Below are 18,721 nucleotides of genomic sequence, written 5' to 3' on the forward strand. Positions count from 1 at the left end.
AAAATGGCTCAGGGCTTTGAGGACTATACTGGCTATGTTTGTTAACTCCTGTTATTTTCCCACCTCTGCCAGAGGATGACCACAGCTTCTAGTGCATTTGCTCATCCAAAAGATTAAGAGAAGGGAAACAAATTCCATTTGGCTTAGATAAAAATGACTGTGACCTTCGAGTGACTTTGTGTCACGCTTTTGGGATTTGGCTACAGGACCCAACTTCCTATAGACTGGACAGACTAGAGTGAGCCATGAGTTCCTTTAAAAGTCAAAAAATCAAAGTAATTCATTTTGATCGAAAGCCGCCTACCAAAAAGTCCCTTTACAATGAACTTTAAGTATATATTGTTTTTCTTGAATTTTGGTTATTAAATGTTCTTTCAGTTAAATGGACATTCAGTTGGAGCTTGAGAATATGACATTTTTGTTATATAAAGGGTTTTGCGATAATGATAAAATTCTTTGACCTTTGTCTAGAACACAGTTTCCTCAGAGAAAAAAACCAACAACTTATATTTCCTGAAACGTCCCTCGTCACCCCATCCACTCATCCCCATTCAAATGAACCAGGTCACCATCTCTTCAGTGAGGAAATGAGAAGGCCCTGCGCCTGCTGAGAATGGTCTGGAAAACATTCCTGCTGAGGACCATAGATAGCTCAGGGCTTTGTCCTGGACCTTAGCAATAACCCAGTAACATTCTGTCTCTGGAGACAGATATGAGCTCTGAGGATCAGATGAGTGTTGTGGCATGGAGGCTACAACGGTCTTGGGTCAAGCAGTCAAAGATAAAGGACTGGCAGGTTACCCTGGAGAAACAAAAGAATGTTATCCACGCAAGGATTCTTGGAGTCAAAAGGGAGGGATATTCAAGGGACCACGACCAGATATGAAAAATACAGTAACTCTTTCCTGGGACTGGGGGAACATAACATCTAGTTTGAAGTGATGCTTCGTAACATTGTATGTGTATGTTTGCGGGTGATGAACAAACGAGTACAAGCTGACAGCACTCTGGATAAGGGGGATCACAAACAGATATCTATTTGTGTCCCTGGGGTCAACATCAACAGGAAGCATGTTTATATCTGGGTTGGCCAGCTAACGGCAAAACAGGAGAGTTCGTGGAAGAATAATTAGTGAAATTCAACTGTGAAGACTTTGGATGTTTTAAAAGCTGAATAAAGTCAAAGCCTATGGCCGGGAATAGTCTGTATCTCTCTGTTGCTCCCAACTATTATGCCGCTCTCAACCCTTTGGCAGTAGCCCTCCAAAGCAAGAATGAATCATAGTCTTTAGTATTCTCTGAGTTTGGATATGTCCTTTCCCGTAGTTCATTCCCGTTTCTCATGGAACCTCCTTCCATCACAGACTATAGTGTTGCACTGAACGGATGCTGGCTTGTCTAGGCTGCTGCATTCAACTTAAGCTATATAAAATGACAGAGCTGTGCATCTGGGGTTTCCCTCACATATGGTCCGTGGATCCCAGGGACTTATGGGGCCCAAGGAGCCCCTGAAATTGTATACAAAGCAATGTAGGTCTGTAAGTAGGTGCTTTTCAAGGAAGGAGGGGTGTACTGACTTCATGAGGTTTGAAAAACTGTTTTGGTAAAGTTACAAAACGCAATTCAGAGTAACATGGTCATACACTAACGAATGGGTAAACATATAACTTAGGGAATAAGGAAATGCAGATAAGTAATTACTTTGTTAGGGATACTTCTAGCTGCCTGGGGACAGCTGAGATGCTGAATGGCTATGGAGTTTGCCAAAGAGCCTGCACACCTGACACTGAAGGACTGGGTCCCCCTTGCAGCTTATTTTTAATCATTATCCTTTTAGGACCTACTAATGGAAGAAATACAATCTAAAGGCTCGTCCATTGGGCTCAGTTCATCCTGGAAAAGGACACAGAAATAACACAGACAAATGTGCAAACAAATTAAAGGAACGATTAGCGACTAACGCAGAAGCAAGACAGACGGAGTGACAGCAAATTAAGCAAATAAAGAGTTAAATGAGTGAATACCTGGCATAATCTCCACAGCAAAACTGGGCAAGAGATCAGCAAGCAGCCCTGTCCTGCCTGGAAGAGGTGGAAGGAAAAGAAGAAGGCAAGAGGTTACTCCAAAGGAAAATACAGCTTGAAGGCTGGCTCCACGTGGCGCCGTCCCTACACCAGGGCCATGGACCCACGCTCCTTGGGGTAGGAGAGGCAAGTCGCTGAGGCAGGGCTTAGTCAAGAGAATAACTTTCTCCATCACTCTTTGGCAGCCATCTAAGTGAACTCTGCACCTAAACCAGATGGAAGCAGAAACAGAACTTTCTCTCCAACTATTTATAGAAGGAGGAAATTCTCTGCTTCAAATATGAAAAACCCTGCTTGAGCAGACTGACACATACCATCTCCATTCATTTATACATTCTTCTCCACACATTTTATTGGAAAGTCAAACCCATCTGTATCCAAACGTTCAACCTACATTTTCATACATCCATACACAGTCCTATGTCCATATAAAAACAAAAGTACATATTTGGTTTTAACTCAGAATTGTCTCACTACATGTTCTATTTATAGCCTAAAGATGTTTCAATGATTAAAATGTTCAAAGGCGAGGAAAAGATAAAGCTAGATGAGTTACACGCTCTTCTACACTCCTTCTGGTTTCAGAAATACTCCATACATATGTATATGGTATGGATTTTCCATATGGGACCCACAGCTGGCGTTGTATGAACCCAAGCGCCTTCTGCATGGTTCGGCATACGAGCTTAAGAGCCGGCTGGTGTCAGAACAGGCGCCCCCTCGGGGTTCTGGGAGGCAAAGAGCTACGCAGGAACCAAGACTGTAGAGGATGTGGGGGAGGGGGTTAGTCCTTTTAAATACTAGCCTGATTTAGGGGCACCTGGGTGGCTCAGTCACTTAGGCATCTGACTCTTGGTTTCAGCGCAGGGCATGATCTCACGGGTCGTGAGTCCGAGCCCCACATCGGGCTCTGCGCTGACAGTGTTGAGGTTGCTTGGGATTCTCTGCCCCTCCCTCTCTCTGCCCTTCCCTCTCTGCCCCTCCCCCGCTCATGCTGTCTTTCAAAATAGATTAAACTTAAAAAAAAAAAAAAAACTGGCCTGATTTATAGAAAGAAGCACTGAATGCTTTCACCATGTTCCCGTATCAACGTAAATATAAAGGCCCTTCTGTACCTGTACCAGATGTTTCTACCCCACGGAAGCCTTGCTAATAAACAAGTCTTGCATTATGAAACGACTGGCAAACTGCCCTCCTTTCCGACTTCTAATGGCAAAAAGTCGCCGTGGTACCACTTAAGCACGCAACTGAATCTTACTTCACTTACACGCAGAACATATGCCTCTAGAACGGCTCTATCCACTAGGAATATAATGTGAGCGACAGGTAATTTTTAGCTTTTCTAGTCATCACATCATAGAGTAAAAAAAGAAATTAATTGAATACTATATTTTACTCATAGCAGCACTTCAAAGGCTCAGCAGCCACACATCACTGCTGAACACACAGGTTTAGGGGTCTGTTTCATGCATGTGGAGTGGGCCCATTTAGAAAACGAGTTTATTGAGGTGCATCAGAGAAAAAATTACCCACGTGCAGTTTATATTTTCAATCGAAAGGTTTATCATGATCGGTCACTGGTCCCCGCCTCCGTCAAACTACTCTATGGAAAAGAAGGTCTGACAAAAGTCAAAGAAAAAGGAGTCCCTCCAGGACACTGCCTTTTTCTTGGCGCTCCCTAACTATACAAGGCCAACGGGGTAAAAGGTGCCCTGGCCATGTCTCCTGCTTGGGTAATGGTTCCTCATCTGAGAAATTCATTGGGACCACAACACATTCCAAGGGGAAGGAAGTCTAGAATGAAGTGACTTAGGCTAGCTCTGTTTTAGGTCTTGGCAAGAAAGGCTTCTTTCTTTCTGTCTTTCTAGCTTGTGCAGCTGACCTGGTAAGGATGGTCTGCTGCTTGCGAGGTCTCTTGGAAGAACACACGAGAGCCAAGTGGGGCACTGGAGAAAGGTGTACCCTGAAGGAGACTTCTCAGGCTAGCCTTTGACCTAAGCCTTCCTGATAGGCTAAGAGGTGCCTCTAAGACTCACGTGTGGTCTAGGATGGGATACCAGACAGGAATTTGGGGCCAAATTCCGAGCAAGTGATTCACAGCATGCACTGGTCTCATCTGGAGTGTTCTGTGTACAAATATCCCTTGGAATCCCTTGTTGGAAACTCAACAAAGGAACAGCTGGTCAAGGACTGGGGAATTTGGGATGTTGGCCATCTCTTGAAGACATAATTAATATTAATTACCAGCCAATAGTTGATCAAAAAGTCAATATACAGGGGCGCCTGGGTGGCGCAGTCAGTTAAGCGTCCGACTTCAGCCAGGTCACGATCTCGCGGTCCGTGAGTTCGAGCCCCGCGTCGGGCTCTGGGCTGATGGCTCAGAGCCTGGAACCTGCTTCCAATTCTGTGTCTCCCTCTCTCTCTGCCCCTCCCCCGTTCATGCTCTGTCTCTCTCTGTCCCAAAAAATAAATAAATGTTGAAAAAAAAAATTAAAAAAAAAAAAGTCAATATACAATGTTTTTCACAAGCTAGTTATGGGATGCTTACTTAATGGTGGCTTAAAAAAAAATCCAGAGGTGCCTGGGTGGCTCAGCCGGTTAAGCACCTGACTTCGACTCAGGTCATGATCTCCCTGTTCCCGAGTTCAAGCCCTGCATCGAGCTCTGTGCTGACAGCTCAGAGCCTGGAGCCTGTTTCTGATTCTCTGTCTCCCTCTTGCTCTCTGCCCCTCCCCCGCTCACACTCTGTCTGTCCCTCAAAAATAAACATTAAAAGATTGTTTTAAAATCCAGACAATTAGCACTTCTGAATGTATCTCTTATTGTATCTAATAAAATGAAATGCTTTTCTTGGGTCTACTCTTAAGCTCTCAAGCCTACCAATGTTTTAAACATCTCTAGATACGCTATAGCCCATAATTAACTACATTTATAAAAGAAATGTTATTGATGATATAAACTACCAACTTGTACACTCACAGGAAATTAGCCGTGTGATAATTATTAACTATAAAAAATCTATATATTCAAGGAAAATATGGCGCTTATACTTATTATATAGAACACATTATATTGGAGAAAGCAGTGAACTGGGAATCAGGGTACTTAGGGCACCTTTGCCATTAGTTTACTTGGTGACTATAGGCAAATTACTTCCTCTTTCTAGGTCTCAGTTTTCTCATTAATCAAATGAGGTGACTGAATAAAGTGATCTATAAATAGGGAGACTATATATCCTCATTTGTGCCTGTTGTACCTGTGTAAATACTAATAGCACTACTTTTTATTCTCTAAGTGTCTTATCTTGGACAATTAATTATATGGTCACCCAGCCTACAATATTCTTGGTTCTCAAATCTGATACTTAGAGATTAGAGTTGCAAACTCGGCTCTGTATGTTTACAGGGACAGTGGGTAACACAAGTAAATGCAGCCAGCCGAATGTAATACGAGGTGTAGCAAACAGCAGATTATATGTCTCTAGAGGCTGCTACTACTCAAGTCTGGCCAATCGCTGCCCCACAGGAATGTGTCTTCACAGTTGCGGGTCTTCCTATTTTTCAAGATTAGCCAGACCCCAGGTTTTTGTGTGAAATATCTGCATTTTCAGTGTTGGTGATTGATCCATAGGTATTTTTTTAAACACTGGACAAGCCATACAAAGCATGTTTGGGGGCTGTATGGAGCCCAGAGATCACACACTTGCAACCACTGATGGGCATATATAAACCAAAATATTTATGAGCAGGTAAAATACAAAAGCTGGATTTCCCCATAGGCTGGTGTTCTGACATTGTTTCTACACCGAGAATGTCAGCGAATATAATCCCCAGGAACCTATGTTCAAGCTAAAATCTGTAAGCGACAGCACTACACACAAAATTGTGTGCCTTTCTTATTTCTGGGGACCCGGAATGGGCATCGTGGAGAAATAATGGAGAGATTTTCATTTCTAGATTTTTTTTTTTACATTTGTAACGAAAAAAATTAAGGATACGGTGGTCACAGAAATATGGACAGGAGAGTCACAAAACTTGTCACTCCAACCGAAAGACACACATGGAGCTTCTCATTCTCCCTAAGGCAACAACCAATAGCTGATGCTTCAGAAGAAGATGAAGCTTTCCCATAATGCACCTGTGTAGCACTAGTCCCAGGATGGCGTGGGTGACAGAATCTTGCCATAGTTGGTGGAATTAAATGTCCTCAGAATTCGGGACACAGTAGGAGCTTTGGGGTAGCAGACAATATGACTGTATCATGTCGACAGCAGACAGAGTGCAAAGCTCTCCGGCTTTTATACCACACTTACATTTTATTGGGACTAAAGGCATTTTTTAAAGTAGATTTATGCTGGAATAATATATTTCTGAAAACCATTTGCTTCCAGCTTCTTGCCTAACAATTTCTAAGAAATGCTGTTGTCAGTTAGAAACGTTCTATCTCTTCTTCCTATTCTACCACATCCACTGAAGGTCTGATCTTAGAAAGTCCAAACAATTGCAGTAAATACTTTCCAGATTTCAGTAGCACTTTACCAACACTTGTGAATCATTGCTATTCTTCCAGGATTCAGTTGAAGAGGGGCAATTAGAAGTCACTTTAATGTCTGAGGAAGGGACAGAAAGCAGACCCTGCAAACAGAAGGCCACATTTATGCTTTTCAAACCGCAGCTCAAACTGTCAGGAGAAAATACAGTTTTGATGTAAGCACTCAGTTTTCCCCAAACCTTGCAGCATCCATTACTTTTAAGAAATTTCCCCATGAATAGACCAAACAAATCAGGCATGCTAACAGTTGGTACATGCACACACACACACACACACACACACACACAAGTGTCGGCTCCGTACAAAACCATCACTAAGTTTGTAGCCAAAAACATTCACATGCTTTCGGTTGACTGATTAGGGCAGAAACATGCATTGTGAATAAAACGGCCTCTGTACCTGACCCGTACAATTCCCATCTCAGCTGTGTTCTGCCACTGACACAGTGAAGTTATCCCCAACTCTCTTTGTACGTATTCCTGAGAAGCTGCTCACCTCTGGAATGTCTCCAGTTCATTCATTCATCATTCAGTCAACAAAAAAATGTGTCCTGTGCCAGGTGGGGACACAGAGGAATAGACATGAACCCTGTGCTGGGGAGGCTCGCTGACTGGCCCATGCAGCTTATCTAACAGCGTCAGCTTAAGAACTCCGTTTTAGTTACCTGCTTCTGTTTCACAAAGCTTCCTAAGGTCAAAGCGCCTTCCTCCTGCCAAATCCAATTCTCATCAGGTTTTTTTTTTCTTTTTTTACATTTTTGACATCAAGTTCCACCTAGTACGAGGCCGTTCCCCAGAGACACAGCCTTTGCCTGGTTTCCCACTTCTCGTCTACTCGTGGCCTTATCTTTGCATATTTCACAACAAGGTCCCAGTGACATTTCCCCAAGGTTCAAATGCTTCTTTTCTTGGTAAACCAGTCTCCTCAAGGCAGGATTTACTTACCTTCTTTACTCACATAACCAGCTGATACACTTCTCAATCTCCTGCTTTGTTCAAACCCTTGCCACGCACAGTCTACAAGACTCTGAAATCTGTTGCGACAGAGCCCTGGAAGAATGCTGCACTGGGAGGAACCTCCATGCTCCTAAGGACCACTGTGCACACCTACAAGACAGCCCTTGTGGCTCTGGACCGCAGCGACATCTTTACGTGCGCCTCCGCTAACGGGACGGGTACCCCTCGGGGGCAGAGACTGTGTTCTGTGTTTGACACCCTGACCAGCAGCAAGGTCCTCACCCATCAGGACCTTGCAACGTTTCCAGTAGCAAATCCCCATTGTCTGGTACGCTGAGCTTCTGGCTGGACTTCTGGTTCACTGCTCATGAGAGTGCTTTTTGTCCCAGATGGAAACAGGCTTTTAATAAGAACACGAAGGAAACATTCATTCATTCATTAAGCGCTATTCTATGCACTGGAGAATGTTTAGCGCCCCTGGACTCAGGGTTCAATGCCACTAGTGTCCTCTAGTCCTTGAACGTCCCCAAAGGCCATCTTGCTATCTGGGAGGACTGAAGCACAACCCCACCGGACAAGTTGACAGCTATCAGGCTATGTTGTTTGAAAGGCAGTCGTTACAGAGAGATCCAACATGCATACAAAGTTTAGCCAAAAAAGCCGTCTTTGTCTCTACCTTTAAAACTTAAATCTAAGCTCTGATTTTATTAGTCCAAACCTTCAAAGTGCAATGGAAGGTACTGAAATTCTGGATTTAGGACAAATTTGTTTTCAGATCCCATATCTGCCATTCAATTACTTGCTGACAACGGAAGGTTGTCATGCGCTGGAACCTACCAAAAGGAGGAAAAACAACACTTCCTTCCTACTTATGATGTCACCAAGACTGACAGCACGGTTATCTTCGTTCATTCCTTTGAACTTACTACTTCGGAGTCCTCCTCCGGTTTGCCAATATTCCATACTAATGAACTTTCTGCTCGGGACAATCTAGAACACTTTCCTTCCCCAGTTCCTGAGATTGCCTTCTTCTCCCTTCTGTTTAATGCACCTCTGGGCTTCATCCCATTTCTGAGCTTCCCGAACATGCCCCAGATCCATTCTCAGAGACCAGGGTGACCCACCCCCTGGTCTCTCAGCTCCTGACCATCCAAAATGTTTCTCTCCTAAGGCTTTTAGGAGAGCAGATGGCTTTCTCTGGCCCTCTCAAGTGTAGAGTTGTTTCTATGGCTATTTGGAATCCCAAATAGACTGGAAATTTCCCAAGTGCACACACATCCCTGTTTTTATTCTATGTTCCCATAGCAACCATGCATTCAATAAATATAATTTATGATTATCCATCAGAAATGTGGGTATAGTTTTCCTTCTTTTACATATATTTATAAACTGTATTTAAGCATTTCGTGCGTGTACTCTTTTCTTTTTCTAGCTTTTACATTTCAGGTCACTTTAAACCACAGTGAATAATTCTGACAGTGAATTCTCTCCACAAAATGACTAGTATTGGACCGTCTGCAATTAACTGTCAATAAATGCTTCCGGGTTTTTGGCAGTGATTATAAGCTTGGCCTAAGGCACTGACTTCTTCTATTCACATAGATTCTAGAATTAGATTTTACAGCTAGAAAGAATCTCAGAGGTCATCGAATCCATCACCCTTTCCGTGTTTTCAGGAAACTGAGGCTCAGAGAGGTTAAGAACCGTACTCAAAGTCGCACGGCTAATAATCGAACCAGAAGAAACTGGACCTACTCATCCCCAGTCCAGTATTTTCCCCCCAATATCTCATTCCCCCTCAAGCTTTGCTTAGCCGTAATTTAGAAATGTATAGCAACAGCTTTCTAGTCTCCTAGTATTTGCAGGCAGCAACCCTGAAACTTCTGTTTGTGGCATTATTGCTCCACTTACATAATTAAAGTATAATTTTGGGATGTAGGAAATGCTAGAGATGGCTAAAATGTTCAGCATCTTTTAAAGTCGTGACCAGAGAGTGATTACTGAATACATCCTAACGCAGTATGAGCTAATTAAAAGGCATTCGCCATTCCGCCACAAACTAATAAACAATAATAAAAACCACTGCAAAGCACTCTGCCTTTGCAAAGTGCTACAGTGAACCAGTTCCCTGCCCCCAGAGAGGGAAGAGATGCCAAGTATTATTTGTAATCTAGCGTGCACAACTTGGCCTGAGATGAAGTGCAGAAGGCGGCTGGATTTGACTCCGAAACGACCCGGGGCAGGGTGGGATTTCATGGAAGAAGGGAATGGGCTTCCTCGGTACCCAGTGTGATTTTCGGAGCTCACCGGGCTCCATCCAACAGGCTGGCAGAGGGAACTTAAATACAAAGGTGCTCAAAATGGCCACTTTCCTCAACCCCCAAAGCCCTGATGGTCTGCAGCAGACACGGAGGGCCCCACTCCTTGTGGGTCTTGGGCGGTGGGGGTCTCTGCCCTTTCCTCTCAGCGTTGAGGGGCTTCCACCTGGGGGCAGTTCCCAGACCAAAGTCCAGACACCGCCGGCGTGTGAACGCGAACCTGCAGCCTTGAATGGCAGCAGCTGGCTCTGGAGAAAAATGCAACGACTGTTTTCCTGCCCGGCTTTCAGGGGCCCCAGTTCTTTCTTGGCCGGGCTGAGCCCATTTCTCGGTGACGCCCACTCCCCCGCGGCCCCCCGGGGCCTCCCCTCTGCGGGCCCGTCCCCGCCCTCCCTCCCGCGCCCGCGCCCGGGGCCCAGAGACGACAATGAAGCTGGCGGGCTGACCCAGCTGCTTCAGCTCGCGCCCGGGTAACCACGGCAACCGCAGGCTTCAGGAATGCGCGCTAATTGAAGGCCGAGTTTCCTCCCACAGTGATGAGCAACAAGTGAAGCAAAAATAGTGAGGCGGGATGAAGGCTGCGAGGGCGCAGGGGGTGGAGGGGAGAGCAGGAGCAGCGCGGGACTGGGTGGCTGGGGACGGGGGAAGGCAAAGGGCGCCTTGAGACCTCGTCACCTCGTCTGTTCTCTTCGCCACCCAGGGTCGTGAAGAGCTAAGTGGACGCCCTTTACCCTTCAGACATCTTGGCGCAAAACTGTCAGTGAACGGTCCTTAACCATCTCTGTGCTGGGCCCCTTTGATCGGTCCTGGTAAATGAACGGCGATGTGTACATCCCTGGGACCCCGCAAATGAAACGCCAACTAGCAGCGAGGGTCCGGCAGGTGAAGGAAGGTGCCGACCCTCATTTGCCCCCAGTTTCCCTGGATCTTCTGTTCTGTTCTCTTCAACCGAAAGGAGAACCTTCAAGGCGGTCACGTTGATGGGGGCGACCATGATACCAGTTCGGACAGTGTAAGTTTATGCCTGTTGTCTTGAGATAAATTATTAAAAGTTTCCCCCTTTCCCTCTCAAGGATCCTGATTTGGACAGTAAATTATGAAGTCACCCCGTCTAAAGCCTTTCCAGAGCCATCCAGGGCCTAATCCAAGTCAGGCGTTTCCCCAGACCCCTCCAGACTTCAGCGAATGGCCTGTGTGCTGTACTCCTTGCATTCAGGCACTAAACGCCGCCTAATTAACTCGGGGCCATCCACTGAGAAATAGGGGCTTCCAAAACAACCAAAATAGAGCAACCAAAACATAGCGTGCTGGGACAGAATGTCCTGAAATCCACTAGCGCGAAGATTCCCACGGGGCTGATTGGGGTCACCACTGGCAAGGCATTGCCCAAATGTCATTGAGGAACTGTGAATCTATTAGTAATAGGATTGCCAATGCACAGATGGCTCATTAAAGCCTCTGCCTATGGAATGGGCTAAAGGGAAATCAGCTCTTCTAGCAGGAGCCCCGGATCGCAGAACTCCCTGCAGAGCGTTCCCTCAGATCAAGCATTGCACCAGCAATGAAATGTGAGGGGTGGGAACAGGTGGGAGTTCTTACTTATCATGTGCCATTTAATCCTCACGACAGACCTTCCACGTAGCTTTTATTACCCCTTCCCCATTTTTACAGATGAGGAAACTGAGGCTCAAAACTGAGGCTCATTAACATTGACTTACCCAAGGTTATATGGCTGCACTGAATCCAGGGGTATCTGACCCCAAAGCTCTTCACAACAGACCTTGCCAAGTATCCACACGGACCTTGGGTCAAGATCAGGGTTTTGCCACATTGGCACTATGGCCATTTGGGGCCACGTAATTGTGTGTAGGAGGGCTGTCCTGTGCATTTAGCAGCCTCCTTGGCTCCTACCCACTAGATGCCATAGCACCCCGTAAGTTGTGACAACCAAAATGTTTCTAGACACTGCCAAATGTCTCCTGGGGGGCAAAATAGCACCCTGTTGCGAACCAATAGCCTAGATACTTAATATCAAATACAGTCTTAACCTTTTCTCATATTCTCTAATTGCTTCAGAAATACAACATTCATCTTTATCAAAAGACTGTAATTTTTATAGGGACAAGATGGTGTCATTTATTTACTCTGTATCCTTGCTGTGCTAGGGACATAGTATGCAGAAAAGACTAGTTAAATGTAAATCATAATTTCAATGTAAACCATACTTGAAGCAAAACTAACTCTACTGCATGGTGCCTATCATACAGCAAGGGTGCGATTATGCACCAGAGAGGTCTAAAGGCCATAGGAGGCCTTCCACAAAGAGTAAAAGGCGTGATCCCAATTCTTTGGAGCAACCACCACCCCCATTCCACTGCTCCTACAGTAGAATGGTTGTTACTCATGGTCGTTAACCAGAATCATATTCTAGTTGATGCCTGGCTAACTTTCTAGTTCTTCCCCCAGAGGCATCTAGGTATGCTCAGGGCAGAGCAGGCTAGGGCTAGGACAGAGAACTGGGAAAAGAGGCAATGGGGATGAAGCCTTAAGAGCTCACTTCTCATTAGTTCTCTGGCTCTCCTTCCACGGGACCTGGCACGGTTATCTTGGCTCTTCTGGATATCTGAAGGCACAGGTGTCCACTGAAGATAGAAAAGATGGCTCCGCCCCCCTGGTAGAATCAAGTTCACTTGAGGTTCTTTCAAGCGCGGCCAAGATAACTGAGGTATAACTGAGTCTACAAATGAAAATATGGGCACAGCCCGAACCCAAAGATGTTCCAGAGGAGTCACCCCCAGATTTATGGCTAGAGTGTGGTTCTGTAATTAATTCCTTCTCTCCTTTCTGCCAGGAGTAAACTTTTTCTTTCTTCTCCCCCAATTCTTTTTCCCTCTTCTTCTGTTTGTAAATCTTGGAGAGAAACAGCAGCAGCCACTCGGAGGGATCAAAGTTTTAGCAAGCAACAAAGACCTCCAAGGAGGCTGTTGCCATGGGAACCCTGGGAGCTGAAGCCCTTTTAATCGGCAAATCTCCTTGGTTAGCAGCACCAGGCTGGGGCTGGCAAAGAGGAAGAGAAGGAGGAGGAGGAACCTTGGCAACAAGTAGCCTTTCTTAACAGCCAGAACGTCACAGGGGTGGCAACACAATAGGATTCAGATTGAGGCGGCATTGACACTGGGATGAGTGCTAGAGCATTTCGGCTCAGGCTTAGAAACACCTGTCCAAATCCCTAAGGTCAATGGCAAGTTCTGAGATGTCCCCTCCCAAGAATTCCCTGATTTCTGATTATGTTCTTTTTTTTTTTTTTAAGTTTATTTATTTATTTTTGAGAGAGACAGAGAGAGTGAGCTGAGTGGGAGAGGGGCAGAGAGAGAGGGGGAGAGAGAGAATGTCAAGCACGTTCCTCACTGTCGGTGCAGAGCCAGATGCGGGGCCCGAACTCACAAATCATGAGATCGTGACCTGAGCTGAAACCGAGAGTCAGACGCATAACTGACTGAGCCACCCAGGTGCCCCTCTGATTGTGTTCTTAATGGTTTCTTTTTTTAAATGTTTATTTATTTATTTTGAGGGGGGCAGTGGGACGGAGAGAGAGAGAGAGAGAGGAGTGTGAGTGGGGGAGAGGGAGAGAGAGAGCGAGACAGAGAATCCCAAGCTGGCTCTGTCAGCACAGAGGCCAGCACGGGACTCAAGGGGCTTGAACTCATGAACCATGAGATCATGACCTGAGCCAAAACCAAGAGTGGGACACTTAACTGACTGAGCCAGCCAGGCACCCCTTAATGGCCTCTTAATACGAACAGGCTGGGGGCACCTGGATGGCTCAGTCAGTTAAGCATTCAACTTCGGCTCAGGTCGTGATTTCACGGTTCATGGGTTCAAGCCCCACACCGGGCTCTGTGCTGACAGTTCAGAGCCTGATGCCTGCTTCAGATTCTGTGTCTCCCTCTCTCTCTCTGCCCCTCCCCTGCTCATGCTCTCTCTCTCTCTCTCTCAAAAATAAATAAACATTTAAAAAGAATTTTTTTAAATACTAACAGCCTACAAGGTTTATTTTAGACCACAGTAACAATTTCAGGCACGGTGTTGTGAATAAGTTGATTTTATAAAAATTCATGTATGTCTGTTCCTTCACCCCTTGCCTAGGTAATATATGCTTGCACTTCTGAGTAAGTCACAGAAGGAGATGGAAGGAAAAATAGAAGCATGACAGAAAAACAAAGGTAACTCTGTGGCATTACCGTCACAGGGAAGAATCAATCCCAACATAGCACCTCCTCACAAGGACCTGCTGGGAGCAAACCTATTTCTGGCTTCCTGGAATAGCAATGCATTTGGCCTGTGAAGAAGCCGAAATGGATGAATTCCACAAAATATTAACAGTGTTTGTTTTTGCCTGCCTTCTTCATTTGGAAACAACTGCCCAATTTCCCTTTAGGAAGCTACTCCTTTTCCCTTTTCCCTTCAACGCATACAGTTCAATGCGGGCTGGTGGCCCGTTTGTCTGCTCCTCTGCCAGAGCACAGCCACCCCCAGCAACAGGACTTCTGCCCGCCACTGCGAAGAATGGCACTTTGTCCTCCTGAGATGGAAGGCATTAAAGACCATTTAACTCTGGACCTGCTTGGGGCCACCTTTGCCCCAAACGGAGAGCCTGCCTGAGAATTAAGCTAACCCAGAGGAGACAGCGATTCTTTAAAATATAATCTGGGGGCAGTTGGGGGGCCCAGTCAGTTGAGTGACCAACTCTTGACTTCAGCCCAGGCTGACACCAGGGTCGTGGGGTCAAGCCCCACATTGGGCTCCGTGCTGCATGTGGAGCTTGCCTAAGATTCTCTCTCTCCTTCTCTCTCTGCCCCTCTCCCCTCTCCCCGGTCCAGAAGCAGGCGCTCTCTCTAAAATAAAATTTAAAAATTAAAAAAATAAATAAATCAGGGGAGTCTGAGTGATGCAGTCAGTTAAGTGTCCGACTCCTGATCTTGGCTCAGGTCACGATCTCAGAGTTTGTGGGTTCAAGCCCCTCATCAGGCCCTGCTCTGATGGCGCTTGGGATGGGGCCTACTTGGGATTCTCTCCTTCTCTCTGCCCCTCCCCTGCTTGTGTGCGCTCTTTCACTCTCTCTCAAAATAAATAAACTTAAAAAAAATTTTTACATAAATAACTGAAATACAATGTAATCCGAACATAGACATACTTGGACTTGGACTTACCAATTACCTAAGCCAAAAAAGTCCCCTAAGCCAGGTTAAGTGTCTATCCCTTGCAATCAGAAGAGTTCTGAAGAATCCATTCATTAGTTGTGGATAGTGAGATTTTAGGAGACATTTTTTTCTTTTCTACATTTCTCTTCTGATTGAAATGCTTACAATACACATATATCATTTTTTCTAAAACGGAAACAATATTACAGCAAAACAAGACTGCGGTATTTTAGGCATCACCCTATATAGAGAATTAATTTTGCGATCTGTGGATTTTCTATTTTTTTTTTAATTTTTTTTTTAATGTTTTTATTTATTTTTGAGAAGAGAGAGACAGAGCCTGAGTGGGGAGGGGGAGAGGGAGACGGAGACACAGAATCTGAAGCAGACTCCAGGCTCTGAGCTGTCAACACAAGAGTCTGTTGCGGGGCTCGAACCCACAAGCCATGAGATCATCACCTGAGCTGAAGTCGGACACTCAACCGACTGAGCCACCCAGGCGCCCCGGCAATCTGTGGATCTTTGAAATAAATCAAAATCCTAGAAAGGACTCTGAAAGCGATCTTATTTATCCTAATATTCTAGACAAGAGAACCTGTTCAATGTTGAAAGCTCATCAGAGAGGGATTTTCTGTCATTTCCTCCGCCAGCCATAATTTCCAAAAGTCACCATTAGGAAAGTCTTCCTTAGCTTTAATCTAAACACCCCTTAGGTAATGTTCTCTTCCTCTATTCTCGGTCCAGAAGCAGGAGTGTTCATCCACCCGTGTTTCCACAGGGGCCCTTTCTCTCATTTTTCTATTTGAAGGCACTTCAAAAACAAGCTACCACATGGGACATCAGACAGAAGGGGTCAGGCCCTCATATTGTGCGTAGAGAGAAGTAAGAGCAAGGCAAGCTGCTTTTAGATTTAAAAATAATAACTTCTCTGCTTGAGCCTTCCTGAATGGTGAAGTCCTTTCCTGCCAGCTGGAGCTGCCCGAGGGAACTTTACTTCTATCCAAATAGTGGCATGGTTCCAGGTTATAAACATCCTGTCCTTGCCACAGATCTTAGACCAATGTCTAATCTCAGGGTGGCAGGTTCCTGGACATTCCCTTCTTCTGTCTGCTGGTATGGCCCTATGATCCCAAACATCTAAATGTTTCTAAGGTACCTGGCACAGTCATCTCAAAGCACCCAAAACACCAAGTGCGTTTCCAACTTCAGTATGACTTTACTTTCTGAATCATCAAAAAGAGATTAAAGAACGTTCAGTATAGTTTTTGCGTTTAATGTTGAATCAGCGGTTGTCCTCCCATTTCTCTGAATCACTTGTCTTCAGATATTTCTGAAACCTCTGAAAGAAGCATCCAGAGCGATTGGTAGAGGGTTCAGATGTATGGGGAAAGGAGGGTGGGGTCACACTCAGGGAGAGGTATGCAATCCAGGCAATGGCAACTATGCCTTTGAAGTGAGTGCCTAGGTCAACGGTTATAGGCAGTTGCCCTTAGAAATAAAGTGAAATACGAAAGCTAATCTGGGACAAGTAAAAATGATTGCCCATGACCTCAAAGCAGCAATCACAATTTTTAAAACATGGTTTATGCAGGGGAGCATTCCATAGCTTCTTAATATACACAGGTCATGTGGTACTGTGGAAAGAGATGAGGCTAGGAATCAAAACATTTAGGTTTGAACATTAAAAAAACATTTTTTTAAAAGGGGGGGGGGCAGTGCCTGAGTGGCTCAGTCAGTTAAGTGGCCAACTCTTGATTTCTGCTCAGGTCATGTTCATGAATTCAAGCCCTGCATCGGGCTCTGTGCTGACAGCACAGAGCCTGCTTGCTACGTAGACCGTAGAGCATCTCTGGCACCACAAGGACTGTGCTGTGTTCACTAAAAAAGACTTTTACTTTTTTCCTTGGTATTCTACCCTTCTTGTGTGTTCTCTCTCTCTCTCTCTCTCTCTCTCAAAAATAAGTAAATAAGCATTTAAAAAAATTTTTTAAACATTTAGGTTTGATCATCAACACTGTTTTTTTTTTTTTTACTGGGATGATTGTTATAAAACCTGAACATTAATTTCTTCACTTGGAAAATGAGGAAAAAATACCTGCTATCCTACCTTATTACATGGTCATTATAGAAAAAATTTGTGAACTACAAATTATTATCAGTGTATGTTAATATTAGTATCATTAGGAAATGTATGTTAATATTAGTATCAGACAGAATAATGGTATTACTTTGGTGGACATTTTTTTTTTTGGCATCTCACATCCATTCTTCTTTTGTAACAGTGCCTCAATTTACTTTGGGGAATTAATTCTTCTCCATATCTGGATGGACGAGCCGCCAAGAGCCCCTGGTCTCCCAAAGCTAAGCACTGGACACCTGTCCAAACTGGGCCGACTAGACTCTCTCCTGAAACTGATTCTTGAGCTGGAAAATGCAAAACCAGAAAAAAATAATTGAATTGATTTTTTTTTTTTTTCTGGCTATGGAGCCCTAAAGACATTTTCTATTAATTCTTGCTACGTAGACCGTAGAGCATCTCTGGCACCACAAGGACTGTGCTGTGTTCACTAAAAAAGACTTTTACTTTTTTCCTGGGGAAATACAAAGTAACAGCATAAGTGACCCATGTCACCGCCAGACCTGGCAGCTGAAAAGTCTCACATGACCTTTCTAACTCTCTCTTCCTAAACAGCTGAGAGTCAATGTTTCCGGTACAGCTGAGCCAAACAAGGGAGAAGCTTAGAGTCCCATTCCACCACCTGGAAGCGAGCTACCTAGGTGAGTCTCCTAACCCACATTTGACTAGGATAAGAGGAAGTAATAGACTTCTGTAGTAAGAAGGGAGGTGTGACCGGGGGGTGTTTTTACAGAAACTAACAAGTGTCACCCTCACATACTATCCTTTTCAGAGACGTTCCAGGCTTCCTTTCAGTTATGATACCCTTCCAACAAATTCTTTTCCCGCGGAAGCTGCTCACCTCCGTCACTTTCAACCACATCCCTGATGGATCTATCACCAGTAACGATTTCAACAGCCAGATGAAGAATGATGACCAGTGAGATTAAACCATGTTATCTCACTTGGGACTGTATGCATTGATTGCACTGACCCTTTATAAAGCAACAAATATATACTCAGCACTGACTAACGTTTAAGAAGCATAAAGTATTAGGTACAGATTCTGCCCGTTTATCACTAAATACAAAAAAACATTCACACCAGCCTCTTTATACCTGACACTCTGCGGGGCATTGCAGATATGAAGACAAATGAGAGTTGGTCCTATATCTGAAGACCACATGGTCCAGTGCTACTGAGAAGCTTCCAGTGTTGTGGGAGAAATCAAGGCGAGTACGCATGCAGTAGCAGGGTTACTACTCACACGAGGTAAAACTAGAAATATAAGACTGACAGGCTCTGTCCTTGGCCCTTTCCACTTTATAAAATCTTCCCGGGTGACTCATCTACTCTTTCATGGTTCTGATTATCACTCAGGATTCTCAAATCTGTCTTCTTAATTCCTGGCTTCTCCACTGAGTTCCAGACCTACGTTTCTAGTCAGCAAGACATCCGTACCTTGGTTCCCATAGGCCTCTTGTTCAACTTGTCG

At 44.8% G+C, this 18,721-nt stretch overlaps 1 protein-coding gene and 1 long non-coding RNA gene across 4 annotated transcripts in view; one reads left to right on the forward strand and one right to left on the reverse strand.

Annotated features, from left to right (window-relative positions):
• The window catches only part of ILDR2 (immunoglobulin like domain containing receptor 2), a 68,333-nt gene that overhangs the window by 21,923 nt on the left and 27,689 nt on the right, over positions 1–18,721 (reverse strand). For all 3 annotated transcript variants that reach the window (XM_047841269.1, XM_047841268.1, XM_047841270.1), the window contains exon 4: positions 2,025–2,081. In XM_047841269.1, the coding sequence (XP_047697225.1) occupies positions 2,025–2,081 (57 nt within the window). The remainder of the gene's footprint in view (positions 1–2,024; positions 2,082–18,721) is intronic.
• On the forward strand, positions 10,413–18,153 carry LOC125155723 (uncharacterized). Its single transcript, XR_007148327.1, has 4 exons — positions 10,413–10,470; positions 10,610–10,921; positions 17,803–17,888; positions 18,020–18,153. It is a non-coding gene; the product is annotated as an uncharacterized LOC125155723 (long non-coding RNA).

This window comes from Prionailurus viverrinus, chromosome F1, assembly GCF_022837055.1.
Source record: "Prionailurus viverrinus isolate Anna chromosome F1, UM_Priviv_1.0, whole genome shotgun sequence".
Lineage (NCBI taxonomy): Eukaryota > Metazoa > Chordata > Mammalia > Carnivora > Felidae > Prionailurus > Prionailurus viverrinus.